The sequence below is a fragment of the Echiichthys vipera genome (genome assembly GCF_963691815.1).
Source record: "Echiichthys vipera genome assembly, chromosome: 5".
In the NCBI taxonomy this organism is placed as follows: domain Eukaryota; kingdom Metazoa; phylum Chordata; class Actinopteri; order Perciformes; family Trachinidae; genus Echiichthys; species Echiichthys vipera.
Window position 1 is genome coordinate 18,393,581 of NC_139830.1, and position 26,053 is coordinate 18,419,633.

At 40.1% G+C, this 26,053-nt stretch overlaps 1 protein-coding gene across 1 annotated transcript in view; it reads left to right on the forward strand.

Annotated features, from left to right (window-relative positions):
* stx1a (syntaxin 1A (brain)) overlaps positions 1–26,053 on the forward strand; it is a 58,668-nt gene that overhangs the window by 9,429 nt on the left and 23,186 nt on the right. Inside the window, exons 2-3 of the mRNA XM_083914363.1 lie at positions 9,431–9,508; positions 17,841–17,940. Of these exons, the coding sequence (XP_083770489.1) occupies positions 9,431–9,508; positions 17,841–17,940 (178 nt within the window). The remainder of the gene's footprint in view (positions 1–9,430; positions 9,509–17,840; positions 17,941–26,053) is intronic.

The window sequence follows — 26,053 nt, forward strand, 5'->3', positions numbered from 1 at the left end:
TGAAATCTCAGAGGTAGAAGAAGAAGGTTTTTGAATTGACCACGTGGTAAAATCTTGTTGTTTGTTCTTTTACTTCTCATAAAGAGTAGCAGCTCCCGAAGCATCAGTTAATGGATATCCTCATAAGACATAAAAGAAGATTCTGTAATCAAACCTACCCCATCTGCTGTGGGAAAATTAGTGTACATTTCACATCAGCTTATAATCAATGGCAGCAGAGGAGTTCTGTAGCAGTGCAGATAACACTTTTTTTTATCACGGATACTTGTTGGAGATTAAGACTATGACCTGTAACTGACCTCATCAGGGCCTAAGTAGCTGTTGTTGGATGATAATCTTTCATATTAATAATCTTTCACCGGCCATTGCACATCTTGTCTTTGCCTGACGCCGGCCGAATGAAGCCTGCAGTCTATGCTAGCCACCTGTGTCGGTAGAGTTTGGCATCGTCAGACTAATGTCAGATGCATCAGTTAGTTTTTAATTTTTGCAATTTTAAATTGAAAACATTCCTGCTCCTCCTGCTCCGTGGCAGGTGCCAACCAGCATTTAGCTGCATTAACGTTGTCACAAACTATTTATATGGAAGCATGAGTTGCAACGTCCTGTATTGTCTGTATTGACTGCACACCTGCATTTGCAACCGATGACATAATTTGTCCTGCCCAGATTGTTAGCGACCCAATTCTAGACCTCGGCCGTGAAGGCAAGTGGGTCGATTGTGGGTTAACCCTGGTTCAACCCTGGCTGAGCACTTGATGTGAAAGCGCAGCTGTGTCTGTCTGTTGTATTGTGCTGAGCAGGTAACATACAGTGGTCTGTTTGAGAGTTTCCACTAAAAACATCTACCTGTTGAGGCTAAAAAATGGTCAAAAGAAGTCAATTTCACCTGCAGTTCAACATTTTGTTGACCCATCCTTCGACCGCAATGTTCCTCCTCTGCGGCCTTTGTGGCTTTACAAAACTAGTCATATCATTTCCTCCCCCCTCCTGATGCAGAAGAACCATAATGCTGAAATGACAAATTTTTCTTGGTAGGACAGTTCTCTTCTTTATGTCAATAATCTAGAGGTAAAACAATTGATTGATTAGTCAATGAGACCATTTATCAACAGCGACTTTTATTATTGATCATTTCATTATGGAATTTTTCAAGCAAAAAGCATTTTTTTGTTACTATTTTCTGACTTTTAAAGACCAAAAATGAATCATGAAAATAATCTGCAGTTTACTCAATAATAAAAATCATCTTTATGTTTTTTTTTATTGTGTATCTTTCTGCATATTTCTTCTGGCATTTCTCTTCCACTTCTTGTCCTACGGGTCTTTCATCTCTCCCTCTTGCTGTCATGCTTCTTTTCTAGCAATCCTGTCATTCCTTGACATCCCTCTCACTCTCTGTTACATTTCCCCCATATCTACAATACAATTGGGTTAGTGATGCACTGGGGCTGCCATCATTATCCTTCATTGTCAACAAGGCACAATGAATATACCCCACAGGGGGAAAAAGAGGGACTCTGGGTGGGGAAAAGTGATAACAGTACATCTCTTTTCTCAGACATATTCTCACCTTCTCCTGAAGGGCCGGATATTGACCGACCACCCACCGCTGCCTACACACGTGCCAGGGCAGAATACTTTGTGTATGAACATCTTCAACAGCATGTGACCTATGTATTCACATCCATACCTAGCAGCCAATTAAGTGCTAATAAGCCAAAATTGAAGTAAGCATCCACTAATTAGTCTGAAAGGCCAGTCGTTTTATCTAAGTCCCTACAGCAGAAAGAGTTATCTGTGTGAGAACTGGCAGCTGTAGACATTAGACTTTTGGACTGAAATTGATTATTATTGATCTGTGGAAAGACCCACTATTATCAATCATTATTTAACCTTTTATACTGTGACAGGTTTTTATTTAGGTGTGTTTAAATGGCATCTTTTCTTATGAGTAAACTGTTAAAGGTCAGAAAGATGTGAGGGAGGTAGAGGGGCTGAGAGGGTTGAAATAGAAAGAGGAAAATGGGAGGATGAGCAAAAGAGGGCTGAAATGCTGGATAAGATGAACTGCAGAGTAAGAAAACACAGAAGAATAAAATGTTTCTCTCAGGGCCAGGTAAAGACAAACACAACGTACAGTAAAACATCTCAAGTGTAAGTTGGGTTGGATACATTGGTCTCGAGGAGGGATAACGAGATGATAAAAACGAAAAGATGAACACAAAGTGATGGTGTGAGGAAGAAGAGCGAGACAAAGGTAACTGAGTCCATGTTGTGTCGGCCAGCTGCTGTAATGATTCTGTAGCAAGGAAGGAGAGTGAGAGAGAAAATTACAGACAGGGACGATGAGGGAAAAAAAGATGATTAAAGCGGGGGACGCCGAGGAGGATTAGAGGAAATTGTTTCACATGCACGCATTTTGACTCTGTGTTGCTGTGCTTCTCCCACCCATATTCTTCTTCTTCTTCTTCTTCTTCTTCTTCTTCTTCTTCTTCTTCTTCTTCTTCTTCTTCGTGCTTAGCTGCTGAACCCTCCTTGCTTTGGGCAGCGCATAAAATCACCCTATTAACCTCAACCTATTCTGATTTTTTCACTGGAATGCCAAGTAGACAATAGATGAATGTTTATTTAAACAAAAATCTAGAAAGAAAATCAGCAACAAGGCCTCCTACCCATACGACCACGTAGGTAACGTGTTCCTAATACGACCCACAGGAGCGTTAAATTTGCTGCCACTATAGACGTCTCTACGGCTCGTAATAAGCTGCTTTTACAAAATACTGATGTGGTTGTTTTTTTTGTGTTGACAAGAGGTCGTGTCCGTTAGGATACTAACGGTTAGCAATGAGAGATTTCTGGGCGAAAAGTTTACATAATTGAAGGGATTGAACTCCAGACCTCTTTGAGAAACTCCAAGCCAGATAATCAGACTGAATTTGCTTTTTGTCTTTTGTCTTAAAATTGTGTTCAAGTTAGTTGTTTTCTGTTTCGGACCATGTCCCCCCCCCCCCCCCCCCCCCCCCCAACCAAGTAGTAGAGAGTGATGTAGCCGCCCTGTTGATGTCATTTCCAATCAATGTGGAAGTTCTGATAGCATTTACTAGAAGTTAACTCGGAATTGATAACGGTGATTGAAGAAATATGCCAATTTATTTATGCCTTGATCTCATCCACATTTGCTACCATTTAATTGGAGGTTTGCGATCCAGTTTTTTCCAATCCAATCCGATACCGATACCGATACCTGTGCTGAGCGTATCGGCAGATACCCGATACCGACCCGTTACTACTGTTGAATTAATTAACCGTTTACCTTTCCATGTGAGTGAAGGCATCAGGCTTGACATAAACATTTAGCCATGTTAAAAAAAAAACACAGATATTTAAAAACACAGATATAAATGTACTTAATATTATTTATTAACAAATAAGAAAGTGTACATTAGCAGCAAAAATAAATAAATAACACCTTCATGTAAAGTGGACTGCAAACAATTTATTTTAAAATGTAATATAGAATATAGAAGCTGCCTGAAACCCAACAAACAATGGCTTAATTAACTTGCTGTGTATGATCTTAATAAAAAAGAAATGACTGAATCGGAATGATGGATCAGACTCATTGATCCGATATCTGATCCAGCCAATTAGTCAATATCGGAGCTGATATCCGATCCGGGTATAGGTTCGGTGCATCTCTACATTTAATCTGTCACCATTTCTGTGGCTCTGAAGGAAGACAGCATCTGATTGGAAAATTTTAATTTTCTGAAACCAAGTTTGGAGATTTGGAACCAGGCTGAGATATTTGTTGAGGGTGTTCAAAGCCGCTTCTACTTTATTAGGTTGTTGTGTTTACAAATCACCCAAAAATGTATTAAGGCAAGCCTAATTTTATGTCTGCTTCTGGTTTGGCAGGTGTGAATAGTAATATGATTGCTCAAATAATCATTAAAGACAGAAGACATTGCTGTGCTCTGCAGATGGACTAGATTCATCTCAAACATCTGTGCAAAACAGAATAATTGATTTTCTTCTCCCACACTTCATTGTGCTGTACTCCAGGGCATACAGACAACAATCAAGCTTGTTTAGAAAGTACTTTATATCCTGGATTAAAACAAAAAGTATTGATCTGTATTTTTATTTGCAAGTTATCCACAGGAGTGCATTGATCTGCTGTAGTGCATATTATTTTCTTCCAGCTGACTAAATCTGCAAACTCGCACAGTGGACGCCTTGAAACAAAGGCGGAGCCTTGTTGATTTTCTTCAAACATTGCTCCCAGTGTTATCAGCAAGGAGACAACACAGTAATGTCAAAGGAACTGACTGAATTTTGCATTTGGCTGGCTCAATCTATCACTTCCTGTGTCCTCTCGTCACCAAGCTGCTCCCTGGTTGTGTAATTATCCTCAATAGCCCTTCACTGTGTTGTCCTCTTCCATCAGGTGGTCATTTACTCAGACAGTCACCCAGTCAGTCGACCAGCCAGGCACTCAGTCACTTATAGACCCGTATATGTGCTGTTGAATGTCTATCCTCGTGAGGATGAGGATTTTGAGCATGGCTATTTTTGAAAAGTGAGAACACTTGCCAGTCTTAATTAAGGCTGCGTGAGATCGCCTTTTTGAAACCTTGAAGAGCGGCTCAATCCACACCTGCATTGGACTTTATCACTCTTAAATGGCCGCAATCAGTGGTCATCAAGTTTCATAGTTATGTGAATGTGCCTGATACACCAGCCAGTAGGTTCAGCAGGCTGTTATTCACATGGTTACGGCCGCTGTCAAGACTCTTTGGCAACGGTCATTGAGAATTCAAACTAAACAGACGTTCCTTTGTTAGGGTTAAATTACTTAAGAAGGTAATGTAAGAACTTAAAATGTAATTGTTTCACATGGGGCGCAATCACAGGTCTCCACAGGAAAGGCGTATGTGTGTTTGACCTGGATGGGTCCAGCTTTCCTAATTATGTGGAACTTTTGGTCTTTTAATCCTTCCTGCCGTCATACTACATCATCATACATATGTGTGTAATTAATTTTACACTAGTTCAGTATTTAATTAAACTGAATAAAAAAATCATTGACTTTAATTAGTATGTAGTTGTTATTTCATATCAGTGTGTCAGAACTGTGGGTCAGTGTGGGACTGATTTCAATTTTGATGGGCAGGCGGCCATTTTGTGTGTGTGTGTGTGTGTGTGTGTGTTTGTGTGTGTGTGTGTGCATGCATGAGTCGGCACACATCCATAATGGCTGTTACCTAGCTGTATTATGATAATAAATCTGGTTATGCTCTCAGTATTCCTCTTAGCAGCTGACAGATTTGTATGAGTCATTTCTAATGGGACTGCGAGAGGCAGCTTGAATTGGCTGTGATATAAAGATGCCGGAAACAGGTTCTGCTTTAATATGGAAACATAAAATGACAATAAAGTGCTGCCCACATGGGTTTCCATCTCTACTTGAAGTGTCACTCACTGCTCCTCTCATACTCTCAGATAAAACCGTGAAAAGGATTGAGATGCACTTGCATGATCATCTCTATGTCCTCTTGTACACAGAATTACACTTTCACAGCTTTCAATAATTGTTGTGTTGTCCTGTTTATTCTCTTCCTCTTTTTTTCTGTGCTGACTGTGCTGTGATTTTACAGCCTCCCTCCTAGATGTCTGTTTTGTCGCTCGCTCCCTCACTCTTGGACTTTATTTCCAGTTCCTCCTGTTTACACTGGATTTACAGGCACTGCCTTTGTCTTTATGGAGCAACTCCCTGCTGGCACAGTGCCTAGACCAACTCTCTAATCTAATAAACAGCATAATCAGGCCACTTCTCCTGCTGCGGTGTTTCACCCGAGTGTGAGCCCCAGAGACAGAGTGTATTAAAGGGTTAGGGCCTAATGGGGACCAGCATGTATAGGTCTTGATCTCTGTGTGTGTGTGTTAACCGTCTGTTGTGCATTACGTGTGTGTCAGCTGTTGTGTGCATGTATGTTTGCTAGTCTGGCTCAGAGCATCTGCTGTGTGTGGACGAATCCAAGTCTGTTGGCTGAGGCAAGAGTACAGCATTGAAGTCCTCTCCCAGCATCTAGCTCTGCAGGAGCTTTAGATCTGTGAGGGAGGAGGAGGTTTGGGTTCCTTACTCTTCTCCCCTTCTGACCACTCAAAGAAAAAGCCAGACCAAAGCCCTTCTCTCTGCAAGAGATACAGTATGTCTCTGTGGAGGCGGAGCACATGGTGCTCTCAGAGTTTATTCTGATTCCCTTGTCGTCGTCCTCCTCTGCCTCCTGCTGCTGCCGCCTCTTTTCTCTCTGCTTCTAATAGTCAGCAGTTCCTCAAATGCAGCTCATTGCCACACCAACACAAACGTTTTAGTTATTTATTAAAACCATGTATAGTTTTTTCACACCCGCCAAATTGACCGTTGGCATGACAGTTGAGCACAGATAGACTCTGAGATTGGGGATCTTGATACAGTTTATTGTTTTGGAAAAAAGCATTTTATTTTCCAAATATTTAGTCAAACTATCCAATTTTCCTTGGATTAAATATGATTTGAGTGGGTCTAGATAATAATAGCGTGATCACAGTGACTCTGCATTCCTCTCACTTAGTTTTGCACCAGTTGCCTCACTGAAGTGTGTGCTCAGACGTTTTTTTCTCAAAAACTGGTTCCTCTCCCACTGCTTTTCTCCACATTTCCAACATTTCTTCCATCACATGTTAACACTCCTCAGAATGGATTTGCATTTCAGTGTCATGATCTATCATAAGTAAACACCAGACATATGCAAATACAGTTTAAGTTATGTCACACAAACTTTTGTTAGATGTTAGTTTGGAAGGGTTCTTTTGAATATCTATGTTTCAGTTTTCCTAAATCACTTTTTTTACCCACTGGGACAGTCAATCAACTTGTGTTGTTGTTTTACAAATGAGCTCTTAATTTGTTTTGGTAAAGTATTTTTGATCTGCTCCAATTTATAAAACTTCCTCAGAGAGACTTTTACTTTTGGATGTTCAAAAGAAAAGAAACCTCTCATATACAAAAAGCTTTGATGATGGGAACGCAAAAAGACAGAAAACATCAACAGCCAGCCTAGTTTCCATAAACGGAAGTATACATTTGGGAATACTTTGTTTCATGAACTTGAATTGTTTTTTTTTTTTTGCTCATTTATTTATTTTAATGAAACTTTTTTGTAGTGCTAATTTGTGATTATTTAGGACAGTGGATGCTTTACTATTAAGTGTGTTTCTGTGTTTGTTCATTTGACTTTGACACAAACAATATTCAAACTCTCCACAGAAACTCAGCAGAACCAAACAGACACTTGACAGAAACTGCCCTGTGTTAACATATAGTCATGTTACAGGCACAGACATCCATACTAATTAACTGTAAGAGCATGCTACTGATCGGTATCCATCATGGATGTTTTAAACAGTTAAAGAGGAATCAACTGTTAAATTCTTCCATGGAGCCCATTCCCTCTACATGAAAATGGCTCTCCCAATTTGATAATTTCTTCCGCATCCTGCACTCTGCACTTCTGGAATAATGCACGCACATTAGTCTTGGCTATTAGTCTTGTCTAGTCTGGATGAACCTGGCTGACTGCCTGCAATCGAGTATGACGTGAAATAATATCTTGTTACAACTCTTTGTTGTTTGTAAATATTAATTGACCTAATGGTTTAAATATATATTTTTTAGTTTTACAGCACTTCATTGCCTGGTTGGCCGTTGTCGAGAAGGAGAAATGATACTGAAATGTCCTCTTGCTTTTATTTTATTAGTTGCTTTGTTGCCTGGCACATAACTCCCTGTAAAACCACAACATCTATGTTCAGTATACATCAATGAGATATGGATGTATATTAATTAGTAAGATTTAGATGGATTATGCTATGCTTCTGGACAAAGCCAGGTATTAGCTGTTTCAAATAAGATAAGACCTTTACTGATCACCAGTGGGGAAATAAATTTGTTCCAGCAGTACAGTAGAAGCAAGAGAAATGGATAGAGATAAACAGATTGACATATTCTTAAATAAAATAGAATAAAATATGATATTTGATATATGACATTATTAGTCGTGGTACTCACTACTCAGTACTCAGCATATGTCTGTACAAATGTGATGAGATGTGAGAAATTAGTCAATATAACATATTAATAAATAAAATGTAATATGGTATTATATTATATTTAGTCAAAGATGCCGTATTATAGTAAAATTGTATAGAATAACATAATATATAGTACAGTAATATAACAGAATATGGGAAAGTATAATAGTGCAGGAATAGAAGTTTAGGGGTGGCGGGGGGATAAAATAATGGGCGAAAATATGTCATATCTGTGTTTCTTTCTTTGTCCCTTTTTCAAGCAATGAAAAAAATAGAGCAGCAATATAATATATAGTATATATACTGTATAGTATAACTTAGTGTAAGATACAACGTAATACGTTGTAAAGTACAGCAATATAGCATTAAATATCAACATAATATGGTATCATATAACGTATGGTATAGTGTTAGTACGCAGACAGGGGAGAGACAATGCAGAGAAATTGTCTCCATGCATATGTGTTGTTATACAGGTACACAGTGCTATTGTACAGTGATAGCAGATAAAAAGGAGTGCCTCAAGTGCTCCGTTTTGCACCTGGGTGTGATGATGCAATGGGCTGAATGAGCCGCCCGTGTGCCACAGCTCATCATGGAGAATATGAAAGGGGTTTAATTTTGTCCTTCATCCTCCTCTCTGCCACCTACTCCGGACTGTCCAGCTCCAGCCCAACCACAGAGCTAGCCTTCCTCACTGGCTTGTTCAGGCGCACCACAGGAAGAGCACAGTGCGCAGGCTACCACACACTGGTAGAAGATCTTCAGGAGCCTTTTGCACACACTGAAGGATCTGAGTCTCCCTAGAAGGACCAGCCTGCTCTGTCCCTTCCTGATGAGGGCGTCAGTGTTGTGGGACCAGTCCTGTCCAGTTTCACTCTATTTCCAATCTTTATGCTAAGCTAAGCGACTCTTAGCTGTAGCTTCATATTTAGCGAGAAAATATATGAGAGTGGTATTGATGAAATCTAACTCTGCAAGAAAAAAGGGAAAGAGCTGGATTCCTAACATATTCCTTCAAGCTGAAATGTTTGAATGTATATCTGTAGATGTGTCAAAGTCAAGGTCCTAATTAAATAATAATATGCTAATCATTCGACCTGTGGTTTTTAATTGCAAGGAATGGGAAGTGCTCCTTGTTTCTAATCAGGTCGGTGGGTGGGGACAGTTAGACCAGTTACAAATACATCTCACATTTTAGACTGAAGTTTTTTGTTTATTATTATTGCTTTTTGCTTTTATATCTTTCAGCTGTTTGGAATAATTCCTAATTGCATGTCTGTTTGTCCAGGGGAAGGAGACGACCGAGGAGGAGGATGAAGTCGCTGTGGGGATGGACAAAGGCTTCATGGATGAATTCTTTGAGCAGGTTTGTTTTTCTTGCAGTCCTGATCCTTCCTTCCTTCCTCTTTCTCTTTCTCTCTGTGTTGGTAACTATTTATCCCACATTTAATGGCTAATAACGCATTCATTCATCTTTAACCGCTTGTCCCTTTTGGGGTCGCTTGCTGGGGGGGGAGCTGGAGCCAGCTGACATTGGGCGTGAGGCGGGGTACACCCTGGACAGGACGCCAGTCTATCGCAGGGCATATAGAGACGAACAGAGACAGACAACCATTTACACCTACGGACAATTTAGAGTCATCAATTAACCTAATACGTGCATGTCTTTGGATTGCGGGAGGAAACCGGAGAAAACCCACGCAGACACGGGGAGAACATGCAAACTCCACACAGAAGGGCCTCAGCCAGGATTCGAACCAGGAACCGTCTTGTTGTGCGGCATCAGCGCTGACCACCACAGCACCGTGTCTCCCAGCTTGTAACTCGCCATCTTGAATTAAAGTCCAGGTCACACTACAATCTGCCTGGATATCATTTTTCTCCTGATATTTAATCTGTGTTTTTTAGAGCTCTGTAATCAATCTCTTCTCTGGGGAGCATTGATATGATTTAAAGCTATTGATGTTGTTGCTGGTGTGGCATGGATTGTCATGTTTTTTATTTCTTTTGAAAGGAACTTTCAACTCTGAATACCACCATTAATGTTTTCAGTTGTTTCTTTCCAGTTCCTCCTCTTGTGCATAGCAAACACTGTATGCATCAAGCTTGCATCTATACATGTCCTTAGGAGTGTGTTTCCCTGTCCACATTGTGCAAATATACATGGTTCTCAGAGGGGGGCTCCATTTTAATGGGCCTGCTACATACTGTACATCTCCCAGTAGTGGTGGGTGGTTTAGAAAAGCAGGATAATTCAGCTCAAATAAGAATAGGGCTAAGGGAGACATCCTCGATATAATCCATATTTATTATCATCTACAGTGGCGATTAAAATTAGAGAACAACTAATAAATACTTGATTTATTTTATTTATATACTGCTGTCCCTTTTTTAAATAACCAAGGCACTTCAACAAAAACCTTTATTTTGTGAAAAAAGCAGTGAGGTCAATTAGAGAACACTTTGAGATATCTCCCAGTTATTGGTGTTAATCTGGTGATACACCCTACACACACACCCTATTTATCTGGCAGCTCTGCTGGTCACTTTGCAAGATGGCAAGCTGCTCTAAGGTGACTGAAACTCTGCGGCAGCATTCTCCAGTGATTTCAATAATACTGAAACTTTACAAGGTCACAGATTAATTTATGTCCCTCAAAAAGGCTGGTCGTCCACGTAAAACAAGTGCACGAGAGGACAGGATTATGCAAGACTACAGGGACTTGGTTCAACACTGCAGCTGGAGTTGCTCTCCAGTTCAGTGCTAAACAGGGAAAGGATCTGTCTCGGCACACAGTGTCTTGTCATTTAAGATCATTTTGACTGAAAGCCCACTCTGCAGTGACCAAACCTCTCATCAGCAGAAAGAATGAAAAGACAAGACTGGCCTTTGCTGAGGATCATGATGTGTGATGATAACTGGTCCAAAGTGCACTTCAGTGATGAGAGTTAGTTCAATTTATTTGTGTTTGATGGGAAACATTATGTTCGGCGTAGGACTGGGGAAAAACTGAACCCAAAGTGTGTAAAGAAGTCAGTTAAATTTGGAGGAGGATATGTCATGGTTTGGGATGTTTTCTGCAGCAGGAGTTGGGCCTCTTGTACAGCTATGTTATTTATGTGAACCTTCTTCAGCAACATGCAATACCTCCACTGCAATCATCTTTCAATCAGTTGCAAGTTTCATGCAAGGCAATGCCCCCTGTCACACTGCAAAACAAATTAAGCAGTTCCTTGAAGCTAAGAATATTGAAACAATGAAATGTCCAGCCCAGAGTCCAGATCTAAACCCCATAGAGAACCTCTGGAAAATCCTTGTCAACAAAGTAAGGGCTAATCCAACAACAGTTACTGAACTGTGGAAGAGACTGCAAGAAGAATGGACCAAGATCAAACCAGAGCAGTGTGAGAAACTAGTGATGTCCTGTGGGCGCAGATGTGCTTAAGTTATTCAAAGAAAGGGCCTCTACACTTCCTATTCATTTTTTAATTCCTATAGCCCTAAAAAACATTGTTTATATCTTCTCTTCTGACACAGTGGTTACTGTTCTCTAATTTTGCTCACTGTCTTTTTCGCATAATAAAGGTTTTTGTTGAAGTGCCTTGGTTATTTGAAAAAACATGTCACAGCAGTGTGGTATAGCCACTATGGTATAGCTATTCTATCAAATCATGGACAATAAAAAATAACAATATTTAAGAGAAGTATTTATTAGTTGTCCTCTAATTTTGATGTCCACTGTATAATGTCTCCTCCTCATTGTCACTGCCATTTTTATCATATTTCATGAGGCAGTCCTAATTTTTAAAGCCTGAGTCTGCCAATTCATGTACATGGTGGCTTCAACCTTGAAGCATTTAATCACCGCTGCAAATGCTGCTACAAAGGTAGGTTGAGTGAAGTTGAATGCCATTTAGCAGCATTTGTGAGTTATGAAAGCGGTTTGACAATCAGCGCTTTAATATGTGAGTTTTCAAAGCAATGTGAGACTACAAACACATCAATAAGCAATCATCTGTGACCAAGATGCAGGTGCATCAATCGCCCTGTGTAGATATTTAATATATCAAGAAGAATGCATTGAATAATCATGACCACATGTGGAAAATACAGACAAACTCATCAACGAGTAGCAGCCGTCACATATTGTAACAAACCCACAGGCATATGATGGACACACTATATATAACATAGGAGACAGTTACTGCTAAATGGAGCTACGTGGTAGCTCAGGCAGGCATTTAATCATTCAATCATATACGATCACATAATTGTATCTGCTGCTTGTTCATTCTGCTCAGTGGTGCTTCCGTGCAGCTACAGCCGCCTGCTTCTCAGCAGTTTTACTCCCTCCCATGGCTACTCCTGCATTAGCATTTAGATTTATCTCCATTCAGTTACGAGTTCATTTAAATTGAAGTGTTGTGTTTACGCACTCTGCTCGGAGCTTATAAAGGCAAGTGTGTGTCACACAGGAACAGAACCATATCGAGAAACCAAAATGTGCCCCCTTGGTGCCTTATCCATTGATCCATCCATTTCCAATTCATTTATCCAGCTTACAGTTAGTGGTTGTGGTGGAAACAGGACAAAGAGAGCAGCCCAAGTTCCTCCAGGTTGGTAGTGTTTTGGGAGATTGAATCCCTCCTGTGTGTGCTTGAGTCTCCTCCTAGTTGGTCATTCCTTGACAGCCTCCAAAGTGATGTGACCAGAAAGTGTACCTACAAGATGCCCGATGTAAACTTAATAAATTAGACAGGGTGTTATATAGTCTCGGATTGCTAAAGATGCAAGGTAGACCTATGCATTTCAGGGTGAAAACCTTCAATCATTCTTGTGCGCCTTCAAATTCTGTCTGTTAAAGATTCTCTGTGCAACTGTCAGAAATACCCTTGTTATTAGCGACACTGGTGGTCGTTTGTAAAGTGCAGTCAGCTTCCTGTTGCTCGCGCCCGCATGCGATACTGCTGCGAGCAAGTACCGACCAAAACAGTGACACTGAACATAATTGAGTGGCATCATGTTGATATAATGCTGTAAAATGAATTACAATCATATGCAAGTTTCATGCCGATCCACAACCAGGTTAGGGTTTGGTGAGCTAACATTAGCAAGCAAGCTAACGATAGCCATCTAGCCGTTACTTAGCTACGCTGGATGGATCTGGTGTTGCGTGCTTCTTAACAGCCCCAGGACTCTTCACACAGGACATTTAATATTAAAATAGAAGACATTAAAAGTACATCCATGACAAGTTCAATGCCCACATTTAACGTACTGAGGAATAAATGCCTTCCAGCATCCCCAGCAGCAACCCATATTCTAGGAACACAAATCCAGATTATAGCAAGAAGTAGGATTTTATGTCTGCACAGTTTGAGTGACTCACTACAGGTAATACGTGGTGTAACTTCAGACTGACTCCTAAAATACTGTAATTATGTGATGTTGGCTCTGAGGGAACACTGCAGTCTGAAGTTATTTGTCTCCTCTCATTTCTGTTCTGCTGCTGCTCGTCTTCTCTGACAGACTGTCTGTATCCGTCCTAGATACTGAAACTTAAGTCTCTTTATCTGTCTGGAATTTCAGTCTGTTACACCTGCCTCAAATGAGAAAGTGAAGAAAAAGGAGGTGAAAGGTGCAGACAGAGGGATCATCAGAGAACAGTCTTAGACCGAGCAGGAAGCCAGATTTTTAAAAGAAAGTTTGGTCGGCCGGTCGGCGGGGCTTGGTTTTGGCTTGACTAGGCTGGGTCTTTTTAAATTCGTTTCTGAAAACAATTTATGCAAGAAATATGCAATACAGTAAAAGAATATTGATTCTATTTGATCAGCGTTGCGTAGTTTCACATTTTCCATTAGGAGCAGCCTGGGACCATCAATTCATGCAGAGGCATATTCATTTTCCACAGATTATCTGTCTCATTGTGCTGTCAGGATATAGTGATAGTTTCAGCAATTGTGAAAAAAAAACAACATATTTTCTTAGAAAGTTACCTCAGTCAGCTTTAATTACTTTCATGGTGTCCATTGAAGATGTAGAATGTGCTGTATCCAGGATCTGATTTATACTTGTTTGGTTTGCCTTTTGCACTGCAGGCTCATTTGGATGCTTGAGACAAGGATAAAAAAAACTATTGCTCATTACCATTAAAACACATACAGGAGCTTTACTCTTGAAAATGGTTGACATATTTCTTCATAATGAGCTTGGCCTGTGAAGTTTATTCCTCTCAGCTCATCAAACTAGAAAGTGATGTACAAACAACCTTCTCTGTGATTACCAGCAAGACCAGTGACGCTGGTTTTGTTTTCACCTTGACAGTCTGTGTGTGTGTGTGTGTGTGTGTGTGTGTGTGTGTGTGTGTGTGTGTGTGTGTGTGTGTGTGTGTGTGTGTGTGTGTGTGTGTGTGTGTGTGTGTGTGTGTGTGTGTGTGTGTGTGTGTGTGTGTGTGTGTGTGTATCATCATGGCAAAATGTGGCCCCGGGGAAAAGATACCTACTGTAGCAAGAAATACCACAGAGGTCAGTTTGAGTACTTTGCCAGGTGTTTATATGTCTGTCTTTCTGCGGCCAGATTTTGTCACCACGATAGTGCCCCACCTGCAAGAACAGGGAACAAAAGTTTATGGACGTGTGGTTGAGATCAAAATGAAGGCAAGGTTCAGAAATGGGTATGATCCAAGTAAGGGCTCTGGAAGTAGGGGGGTACATTACGCCCTTGGTCAGAAATGGTGTTGCGGCTGGTGTGATCCCATCACAAGATGGTCTCTAGTTGAGTTTGAACATGAAAGTTTTCTGGTTGAATCACTACAGATGGCAGCCGTAATGACGTCTTTACCTTCCACCATGCTACTCAACAGCAGGTGAGACATCTGAGGCTGTTTATAGCCACACTTCAGTCTGTATGTGTAAGAATCTGTACCATATGTTGTGTGTTGACTTCACAGCTTTGACAGAAATGTGTGCATGCATGTGTCTGCAGTGTCTATGTGATGCTTAGCTCCAATCTTATGTAGTCATGAATTCAATTTTAATGTTTTACAATGCTGTAAAAGGTTAATTTACATTAGTATTTTAGTAAATTGGTTTTACATGTTGAATTACAATTAAATGAGAAAAACATTTTTATTTTACATCTATTATGTAAAGGGGCTGTACTTGACATTCAGAACACTAATATAGCAGCAAACAAATATTTTCTATGTACAGATATTGTGGAATAATGGCGTCCTGATCAGAGAATGAACTCACTCTCCCTCTCTGTGTGTGTTGTAATCAGGGTTTCGCTGTTGTTGGGTAATCCTAACGCATGGCCATGTTAGTGCATGTGGGGAGCAGTCTGTGAGTATTTCAAGTACAGATCCTTTAGTTTTTAAGTAAAGTTTTAAACTATTTATACCTCAAAGTTTATGGTCAAAAGGGAAATAAAAAATGTACTTATTGATGATTATAAATAAGTGAAATAACAGTTAAAAAGTGCTTTAAGGGCGCACACATACTTGTCATTTGTACCGTGCCCAAACACGATTTACAGCTAAAGTCTAGTTCGCTCAAACAGGGTGAGTGCAGCTGCTTCCCGGCCCTGGCCTGGTTGAGAGAGGTGGGCTTTGGTGGAATGTTTTCTGCAGATTTGGTCAGGTGAAAATATTTAAAAGCATTTGGACAAAATGCACAAAAACTCTGAGGTCTACGGATAAAAACAAAGCGACGCATTGCAATCACATCAATCAATGTTTGTCGTATCACAGCGTAATGACGTATAAGCCACAAGTCCGGATCTTTTTTAATGCAGTGGAAGTGCAGGCCAGGCCTTGTCATACTTTGAGGTGCATATAAACGTTATTAACCATTACTTTTGTCAGTACTCTTCTTACATGTACATTACGTGTAAAGCTCATTTCAAGATAAAATAAAATAAGATGTCAAAGTAGGAAAAGATATTTCTAGTCTGGTGACTGCATCAACAGCTGTGTGATTTGACTGGATCACGGGGGATTTGTACAGACAAATGTCTTCGTAGATACAAGCGTATCAATGTCATAAAGACAATTTTATAAAATTATGTTTATTTGTTTTTGCATGTCTGAAATGGATTTTTCTCCCACACCAATACAATGTGCCTGTCTTATGAGCCCTGAGAGACGCACCGTTACTCACTAATACATGGTCTTTAAATCAAGAAAGCTTCAAGTGGTTTCATCTTCTGCTCACTTACCGTCTCCTCTGTGTTCCCATCTCACTCTTAATTTTTAATTTTGTCCCCACCTGGTCTGTTTTACAGTGTGTTTAACTCTGTACTCGCCTCAGTGTGCCTTCTGGTCTCCTCCCAGTGGTCTTCCTGAGCCAATTATGTTGTTATAAAAAAGAAAAGAACAGATCCAATCAGCAGCTAATTAAAGAGATAATGGGAAAATAATGACCAAGGCTGAGAGCTCAAATGTATGGATGGGGAGACGGAGGGAGCGCAGAGCTGTGAAATGTGGGCTGTAAATGGAAAGGTCAAATAACTGCAGACGTATTGTGATGAACAATGAAGGGAGAACAGGCTGGTCTGTAGCGTACTCGGTGTGAGGGAGGAAAAAGTGATGTGTGGTGGGGGTAGGTGACAGACTGAGATGAAAGATATTGATGAAGTCACCGACAAATGTGAGCTGCTGCTCGTCCAGCTGTTACCTGAGCCAGCTGATGATGAGGCAGCAGGGAGGAATGTCACGCCTTTATCTCGGTGTCAGATGAGAATGTGCTTAAAGGAGGTGTTCAATATTTTGGGAATGAACCAGTCTCATGTCTGAAAATCAGTTATGAACGGGCCAGGCTCGATCCAAAAAACAATTCCTTTGAGTGCTGTTAATGGGCTATTTTTAGTCATGAGGATATTTTATTTTCACCTCAGTAGTTAGTCAGTTCGTCTGTTGTTTTTTTCTGCAGGATATGCCTGAGATTTTTTAATGCAGGCCCCATACCAAGAAACAATATAACAGATTAGATAAGATTTGGATATATTTTCTGTTGTAAGATGTTTTCGAATGGAAACTGACTATCCACGGACACTAGACGGATCTGCTGAGCTCATGTTTCATTTGTTTTGGCAGTCTGGCCACCCTCCGATTGAGACAGATTTGCAGCAGCCTGCGGACCCACAAGCCAATCACAACCTAAGAAAATGCCAATGAAGAATGAGAAGCGTCAAGAGAGATACGCTCTTATATTACAGCACATAGTGATTCATCTTTTTTTTTGCGAGTTGGCGATCACTAAAATATCTTTAAAACGCATTCATTTAAATAAAAGTGACATAGATTTGTATTAATTAACAACAGCTGTATACTGATGAGGATGTCTGTGTGGTTATTTGATAGATTCGAGGTTGAAAAAAGAAAAATGATAATTCAGCCTGGATAAACATGAAAAACTTTTTTTATATCTGTGTTCTTTCACTTAAATCCGATTCACTCAGCTTTCATTCTGCCTCTAATAAGATAATGACAACTTCAGTTTGGTTTCTGTCAACATCACTCAGGCTAATCACTGGTACTTCCTGCCTCTGTATGAAGAGATCTAAAGTGCCTCTCTCTCTCTCTCTCTCTCTCTCTCTCTCTCTCTCTCTCTCTCTCTCTCTCTCTCTCTCTCTCTCTCTCTCTCTCTCTCTCTCTCTCTCTCTCTCTCTCTCTCTCTCTCTCTCTCTCTCATGACAGGTGGAGGAGATCCGGGGTTTTATCGAGTCTCTTGCAGAGAAAGTTGAGGAGGTGAAGAGGCAGCACAGCGCCATCCTCGCTTCACCTAACCCAGATGAGAGTAAGGCTGTTTCTTTACTGTTACTTCTTTTTAATTCCGTCAAACATAATTCTCTCAGCCCGACACGCCAGGACCTTCAGAGCAGAAATACTTCACTTGAGTACTTCAGTACTTCAGGAGTCTAGAGAACAGAGCTAAGTGGTTTGAAACCATTGCTTGGTCATTGAAATAAGTTTTCATTTAACCAGAATTCACTACTTGGCTTTATGCAACGGATACATTTAGTTGTCTATCTGAGGTATGACTATTTGTTACATCTAAGCCATAGTCAAAGTCTATCTTATACCCCAAACTAGGTCATTTTGTACAGAACTAATGTATTATTACGTTCTTAGCGTAACACCGGTAACCACAGTTATTATTACTTAACCAGAACTGAAATTTTAAGGATTATCACTAAAGTAAAATCTTCAAATTATTCCCTTGTATATTTGTTCAAGCCAACACTGACCCTTTTGCACATACCTATGTTCTAACACTAATGATTAATGCTGCAGTGACTCAGTAATGAGTCAGAGAAGCAGTTAATGGAGAGGAGAAACATAACTTTTATCTAACCTTTATCACCTTTTAACAGCAGCAGAGGTAGACTCCACTGAACAAAGAAAGTATCAATAATTTTTAAAAGAAATTTGGTCAGAAAAGCAAAGAATCTGCCTGTTGATGAAGACTGTGATGGAAGTCGGAGAACCATGAAGATGTTGAGAGCTGTACTTTTCCACCGAACCTCTGTCCTTTTGAGTGTTGACTATGAAATCTCCTTTTCCGTCTTTCTCCACTTTTCTGCTCCCCCTCCATTACTCTTCAGTCCTGTCTTTAGCTCTTCACCTGTTGTTCACATCATCTGAGTTTCTTTCTCTACTCTTTTCACTTTTCAACCATCTTTCCTCCTCCTTTTCTATTCCTGCATGTCTGTCCTCTCACACCTCCTCCTCTCTCATTCATTTCAGGGCATTGATCTGGTCCTCTACTCTCACAAGGGGGATTTTACTCATACTAGTGACACCCCCCCAATCCCTTTTCCTCTCCCTGATTCCCTACTTTACACCTACTTGAAGTAGCATCAATCTGTTTGCAGCAGCAGGCATCAGATGAGCCATCTAACTAGCCAGGGTGTGCGGATGACACACAGAGCGGAGCAGCAACGAGGCAAGGTGCTGCATTTAAGATATGAATTCTTTCACAAGTCATCTTCTTTGTGACTGAAATGAAAATGCGTGTGCGCCTGCCTGATAAATGCACATCAGTCAGCTGCTAATTTAAATGTCAGAGTCGCTCATAACGCAGAGGTCAGCATGTTCTTCGCCGTCTGTCTGTTGCATCACAGCCACTGATTGGGACTATGATTATCTGAATGCCTTCATCAAGGACGCTTCTATCTCATGAGCAGCTTGTTATATTGTGTGTGTGTGTGTGTGTGCGTGTGCGTGTGCGTGTGCGTGTGCGTGTGCGTATGCGTGTGTGTCTTTCTCCTATGAATCCAACTTATTTTCAAACTAATCTGCATCTACAACATTTTGTTTAGAAACATTATATTGCCCAGATTAAATTTTCATTTCAGACCGTAGTACACAGGAGACTGCACTTTCTAAATTTTGCTCATATTGAATGTATCGATCTAATGTAAATGCAGTAAGACTGCAAGAAGTTCACTGTCAGTATTTCTCATAACTTTTGACAATATCCGTTACTGACAACTAAAGCATGATTAATGTTTTAGGTAATTCAAACTAGAGGAAAGTTAAAAAGATCAGCAAATCATTAGGATTCAGCCTCTGGGCACCATGAATATCATATCTGTTCCAAATATCATGGCAATCTACGCTATGACGCTATCAACAATATGCTATGATTCTGTGAATCTCAATACATTGTAACAAAATTATCTTTGATACATCACTGTGTAACTGAAGAATAAAAGTGTTTGAGAACTGAAATAAAACAATATACAACAAAGAGCATATACTCTTAACAACCTGTTTAATTGCCTCTCTAACACACACACACACACACACACACACACACACACACACTTGTTCATATCCACGTGTGCTATCATTCCAATGTAAAATAAACTGGCAAAAGGCCGACTTCCCAACAGAACAGTTCTGAGGTGAACAATTCTCTCTTTAATTAAAATATATTGATTATTCGCTCTGATGTATCGATAATGTATCGCATGAGGAAACAATACGATATATTGCTGTATTGATATTTTGTCCCAAACCTACAATCCATCCAAAAGTTGTCAGGATATTTTACTAAAAGCCAAAAAATGCCAGCCTGCAGTAGTTGTTGGTCTATTTTAGTCTGATCGAGCTATCTCCAGAGCCATGCAGCTGCTGAGGCTGAAGATACACTTGGAATATGGTTTCAGTGCAGCTGGAGTGAGGCAATGAATTCCCCCTGAATTAAATAAATCAAAAGAAGGCAACACTGATTTGAGGCGACGAGACACAAACTCCTGTCTCTGTTGTCAAAGTCATGTGCTTTGTGTGCCTGAACAAACATCCTGAGCTCCTCACTACATCTTTGATGGCAACCAAGTGGCAGTTAAAGTTCCTCCAAAAGATCTTAACTTATTTAAGGAAAAAGGCAAAAATAAGATAATTTGTATAAACTAGGGATGGTGTAATGATCTTAAGAACTATGCAGTGTTGTTGTTTGCCCGTCAGTTGGCGTCTCTGTGACTGCTGTGCTAACAGTCTATGACATTGCTCTGTCTCCACTGGAGTGTGGTATCCAAACTAATTTCACAATGACATTTTTATGTGATTTAAGATTTACAGTGATTCATTGTTGTATTTAAAATGTTGCTCACATAAAAGGTCAATCTGGTCATCATTTTTAAATGAATATGGCTTAAAGCTTTTTCAGTCACTTTTATTGCAATACAAAAGCCTCTTTCACACAGTCTTTTTTGCGGGGCCGTTCCACCTATAGTATGCCCTGTTGTCTGTGTGAAAGGCACGGAGACACAATGTGGGAACAGATCTCTGAGCCGGCACCGCTACAGCGCCAAACTGATGTCTGTGTGAATGGGAAAGCCGGCAGGGCAGAACATTACACCGCATCTTCTTCCTGATGAGTGTTTTTTACTCCCAGTAGCTTCTCATCAAAATCCTCTCCTCTCTTTTACTCTGAAAATACGTGCTGAGCCTTTGAGTGTGTGATACTGACAGTGAGTCTTTCACAATTCAGCATAACGTTTTGCAGCGGTAAAAATTCTGTTTCTGTCATGGGTGATTAGTTTCATAATCACATCACATCTCCTGAGGCCATCACCCACCGGGCCATCTTCACGAACCCGACCTCCTCCTCCTCCTCCTCCTCTTCCTCCCCCACTACTCAGAGAGCTTTTGTGTTCACTGACTGAGACGTTTGCTGGTGATCTCCAGGGGGTTAACTCCAGCCCACTAGAGAAGCCTGTATTACACACACATGCATCCTGACACACATGCAGCAGCCGCCTCTGTGTAATATTACCTTCAGCCCTGCATTACACATTACCACAGTTCACCCACCCCCTAAATGAAGCATAGCAAATGTCCACCAGGGAATTGTCATTTTGTGTGTGTGTGTGTGTGTGTGTGTGTGTGTGTGTGTGTGTGTGTGTGTGTGTGTGTGTGTGTGTGTGTGTGTGTGTGTGTGTGTGTGTGTGTGTGTGTGTGTGTGTGTGTGTGTGTGTGTGTGTGTGTGTGTGTGTGTGTGTGTGTGTGTGTGTGTGTTTAAGGATTTCTGTGTGTGTGGGCTGTGCTCAGCATCTCTGTACAGTATAGGTTCAATAATGATGATAGATTAGGTAATAGCCATCAGGTCATAATGGGTATTGAACCTGTGTTCCCTCATGAGCAAATTCCTCTAATGCAGGAAGAGAAGACAGAAATGGATTTATATTTAGAAGCATGATTGAATTCACATTGCCCATTAAATAATTTCATTATTTGTTTTGTTTTCTAGTATTGTTTATTGGCCTTGTGCAGTGCTGCTTCTTCTTATTTTGATCGATGAGATGTACTTGATAAATTCCATAACGAAAGTCCAGAAGTCAGTGATGAATGCTTCTCCGACTGCTGCAGGAGCATCAGTGGCCTTTACGCTCAACTTTTCCTTGGCAAGTGTGAGGTTGATATGAAAATGATATAAGGCGTATGGCAGGTTGGAGGTAGTCTTTAAGGTGAGACACTACAGGCATAAATGTTGATTTTAAGATTTGGGGATTTTGGGCTGTTTTGCATTCTTAATGTCATTTTTCAGACTAGTGGAAAGAAAACAACCAAAATACACATTGAGGTGTTTATTTTCCTACACTTTGGCTATTTGCCTCTGTAACGTAAGCAATCAACTGGGGACGTTTCACGGTTATGTGTCAGTATGTTAGTTAAAATGTTTACCTTATTCACCTGTAGTGTGCAGAATGTGAGTTTTCCCCTCATCCTCTGAGCCTGAAATCTCCACCTCAGAAGCATTTACGGACACCAGACGTTCCAGTTCCATTCTTATCTATATTATGAAGGTTTTCACAGAGGGTTTTGTACACATATCAATTTAAATCTGATTTATTTTACATTTTAGTCCTTAAAGCATTTGATTTTATACAGCTGTTGACAGTATTATCTTATTTGCGAAGTGAAATTGTTTATATTATGGGTGGTGCAGTCTGAATTATACACCTCTGACAAGGATTTTGTTGCATGGACCACCACCATGCTCATGCAAAATGTAATTAGACTTCCAGCTTAATTAGCTGCAGAGAAACTGCTCCTTAACATGATACTTGAGAGTTTATTCAACAACATCAATCTCAGTTTGTTTTTCCAGCCGTTTAGTGTGTGCTTCCTCAGTCTTCTCAGCCCCCAGTTTCTAAAGAGCATCTTTCCTCTGACTCTTAAAAGTCTTTAACTTGCAGCTCTGGAGATGCTTGTTTTAATTGCAGCCTGTGAGTGTTACTATTTCTAGTATCAGTTTTTGGCTGCGTGCACTCCCACCCTCGGAGTGCTGTTTGCCAAAGCTCCTCCACCCTCCACCAAAATCTGAAAGTGTTGTGTAAGTTCCCCCGGCTCTCTGTATTCCCTTTGTTCTTCCTCAACCATCCTTTTTCTTTGTCTCTCCTTTATCTCTCTCTATTTCCTTTTCCCTTTTATCTCCCCCATACTGGCCGAGCTGATGTCTCCTTACAGCTATTGAAGACACAGCTTTATACTGTGGAATATTAATATCCATCTTAAAGTGAGGTTAATAAGATGTGGTCAGTCAAAGTCAAGGCTAAGGACACACATGCATTTATGCACATAACAGAGGTCAAAGCTAGTATGATAAATCAGTTTAACTGCCCTCTGTCCTCCTTGACTCCTGAGCCAGCGGTCAAGCGAGAGGCGTGTGGTGGTGATGCACTAATCTAAATTGAAGCGTCAAGAGGCTTCAGAGTGACAGTAACACTCACAGTAACCCTGTCTTGGAAGATGTTTCAGGAGAAATAGGTTGTTAGAGCGGTGGACGGTGTTAGCAGACTTAATCAGGTACAACACCCACATCTGCTCGTTTTACTTGCTGCAGAAACAATCTGACGATAGATATAAGTCTAAAGCTATGTTCACACTGCAGTTCCAAGTGACCTGAGTCAAATTTTTTCACTCATATGTGACCCATGATTTGCTCTTGATGGTGCAAACAGCACAAGTCGCATTAAATCTGACATTTTCGAATCAAAATTAGGCCACTTTTAAATGTGCTACTGAGTCGGATACGTATCAGATTTTTTTGAATGTGACTGCCATGTGAACAACCAGGTTGCATTTAATGTGATTATGATGTCATTCTGACTCTCGCTGTACTGTTTTGTAAATTAATGACAAATAAAGTTGATTGAAAAAAAAAAGTGTGCCACAGGAGCCATGAACAGAATAAAAACATGGAGGACAGTAGTGAAGCAGGCGGCCAGTGGAGGGATAGTGAAGTTAAGTTAATAGTGAAGTCGCCACACACTGTTTTGAGCATTAAGCCGGCAGTTGCCATGTTCGCTAACACAGTTGTTAAAAACAGGAATCTGTGGACAGGGCGCATTAAAAGACGTAGTGTGAACAGCCAAATTTAGGGAAATAAATCATAATTGTGCATTAAGACCTGCAGTGTGAACGTAGTCTTAATGACTTTTAAAGTTAGAAATGTTCTTGATAAACGTGGTTTATCATGTTTACATGGCAATGTCCCAACATCTTGAACTCTTGCTTGCAAAGTGTTGAGGTTTTATTAAATAAAAATATGTTTATGCCAAACACTGTTCATTTAAAAAAAAAAAAGAAAATTCAACACTGGAACTTAAAAAAGTTATCCAGTTTCGCAAATGTTGTAAAACAATAAAGGCTGCATGGGAGTGTGCTTCTTTTCTTATTTTTATATTGATTTATTTACTATTCATCATGGAAAGAAGAAAAAGTCTAAAAGTCCGTAACAAGGATTTTTAATAGCAACACTTGTCACTGAGTGTAGCAAATCTTTGTAACAACTGTTAGACTGGAAATGTAGGGAGGAGGAAGTGTGATGTATTGGTTACATTTTATCTGTGCTCTCAGTTTGTCATTACCTGAGTTCATCCTGATCCCTGCAGTAAGGCAAATATCAGTAATGTTTGAGGGATGAGCTCACATTCTGTCTCTCCGAAACATCAGACAACTGGACTTTAGACGATCAATGAGTGGCACAAATGCACACAGGACTGATAAATATGCAGAGAGAGCAGAGAGATGGAGAAAAAGATAATGGCTGCAAGTTAGCGATTGGAGTGGCAGAAATTGACCCTCAGTTAGAGCGGAGAAAACAGAAGTGGCTCGGTGTCTTGTCAGTGTCATGGTACCCTGACATCAGACTGAGACACACGCACACATGTTGTGTCGCTATAATAAGGAGTGTAAATTGATGTGAAGGAAAAACCTGGATGGTGTTCTTATACCAGTGGATAAATGCTACTGCTGTAGGACCAAAGCTGGTGTTGTAGCTTTGAAAATTGTCCAGGACTTCCAGGATGTTCATCTAACTGAGAAGTTGTTTGGACGAGCGGTTTTTAAGAAAGCCGTGAGCAGCAACACTGGAGGCTAAGCATACAGGCCGTTCCCAACAGGCTTGTTTTGAACGGGCACTGCTCTGCTCTTTTACTGAACTCAGTAATCTGATGCTAAGTGATCGTCCTGATCAGTGGACATGGCGGCTGGAAGTATAGTGAAGGGGAAATCAGAAATCAGATCTGGTGCAAAGGCTGTCAACAGAACAAAGTGTTCGCGCTACAACGCAAATCGTTTTGGTTAATGGTATCTCTTTCCGAAAAGAAGTATACGTCAAGTTTATTTTATTAAATAAGCTTAAGCAAAGTTCAAGGATACTATTTGTAATAAGTATACTAATGTTATTGTACTAGTAGTATACTTCTAAGTGTACTACTTTGATACTTCTTTGGACTAAATTGGCCCACTTTTTACTTTAATTGTAAAGTTAGTCCACTTTTAGTACTCAATAGTTTATATTTAAGTTTTATTTTGTGTTTAAAGGTAGTACACTTCTAGGAAATTGGCTTTCTAGTCTTCTGACCACTCGTGGTGCTTTTACACTACTCGTCACATTCATAATTCACACAGTTCAGTAGTTTTCATATCAGTTTTATTTTGTGCTGTAACTGCTAAAAGTGATAGGTATACTTATGGTTTACTCGATATATACTTCTAGCTCACCTTTCAATTTATGAAAGTACACTTTGAGTATTATTTGTATACAAGTAGCTTTGAGGTTACAATAGTTTAAATTGAAGTTGTATTTTGTAATGTGACCTTTAGACCTTTTTAACGGAATTCCATTGCTAGGCAACTGCCTTGGTCCTTGTGAACTTCCTGTCAGCGATGTCATTCCCATTCACTGCAACAGGACATTTGAAAAGGTTTATACTATAAGTGAACTTATAGGTATACTGTTAGTTTACTAGTTATTAACTTGTAGCCCACTGTTTAGTTCATGAAAGTACACTTTAAAAAAATACTCTCAGTAAAATACTAGTTTAATAGTTTTTATACTGCAAGTACTGATATATTTGTAATATCTTTAAGTGAACTAAACTTCATAGTCAATG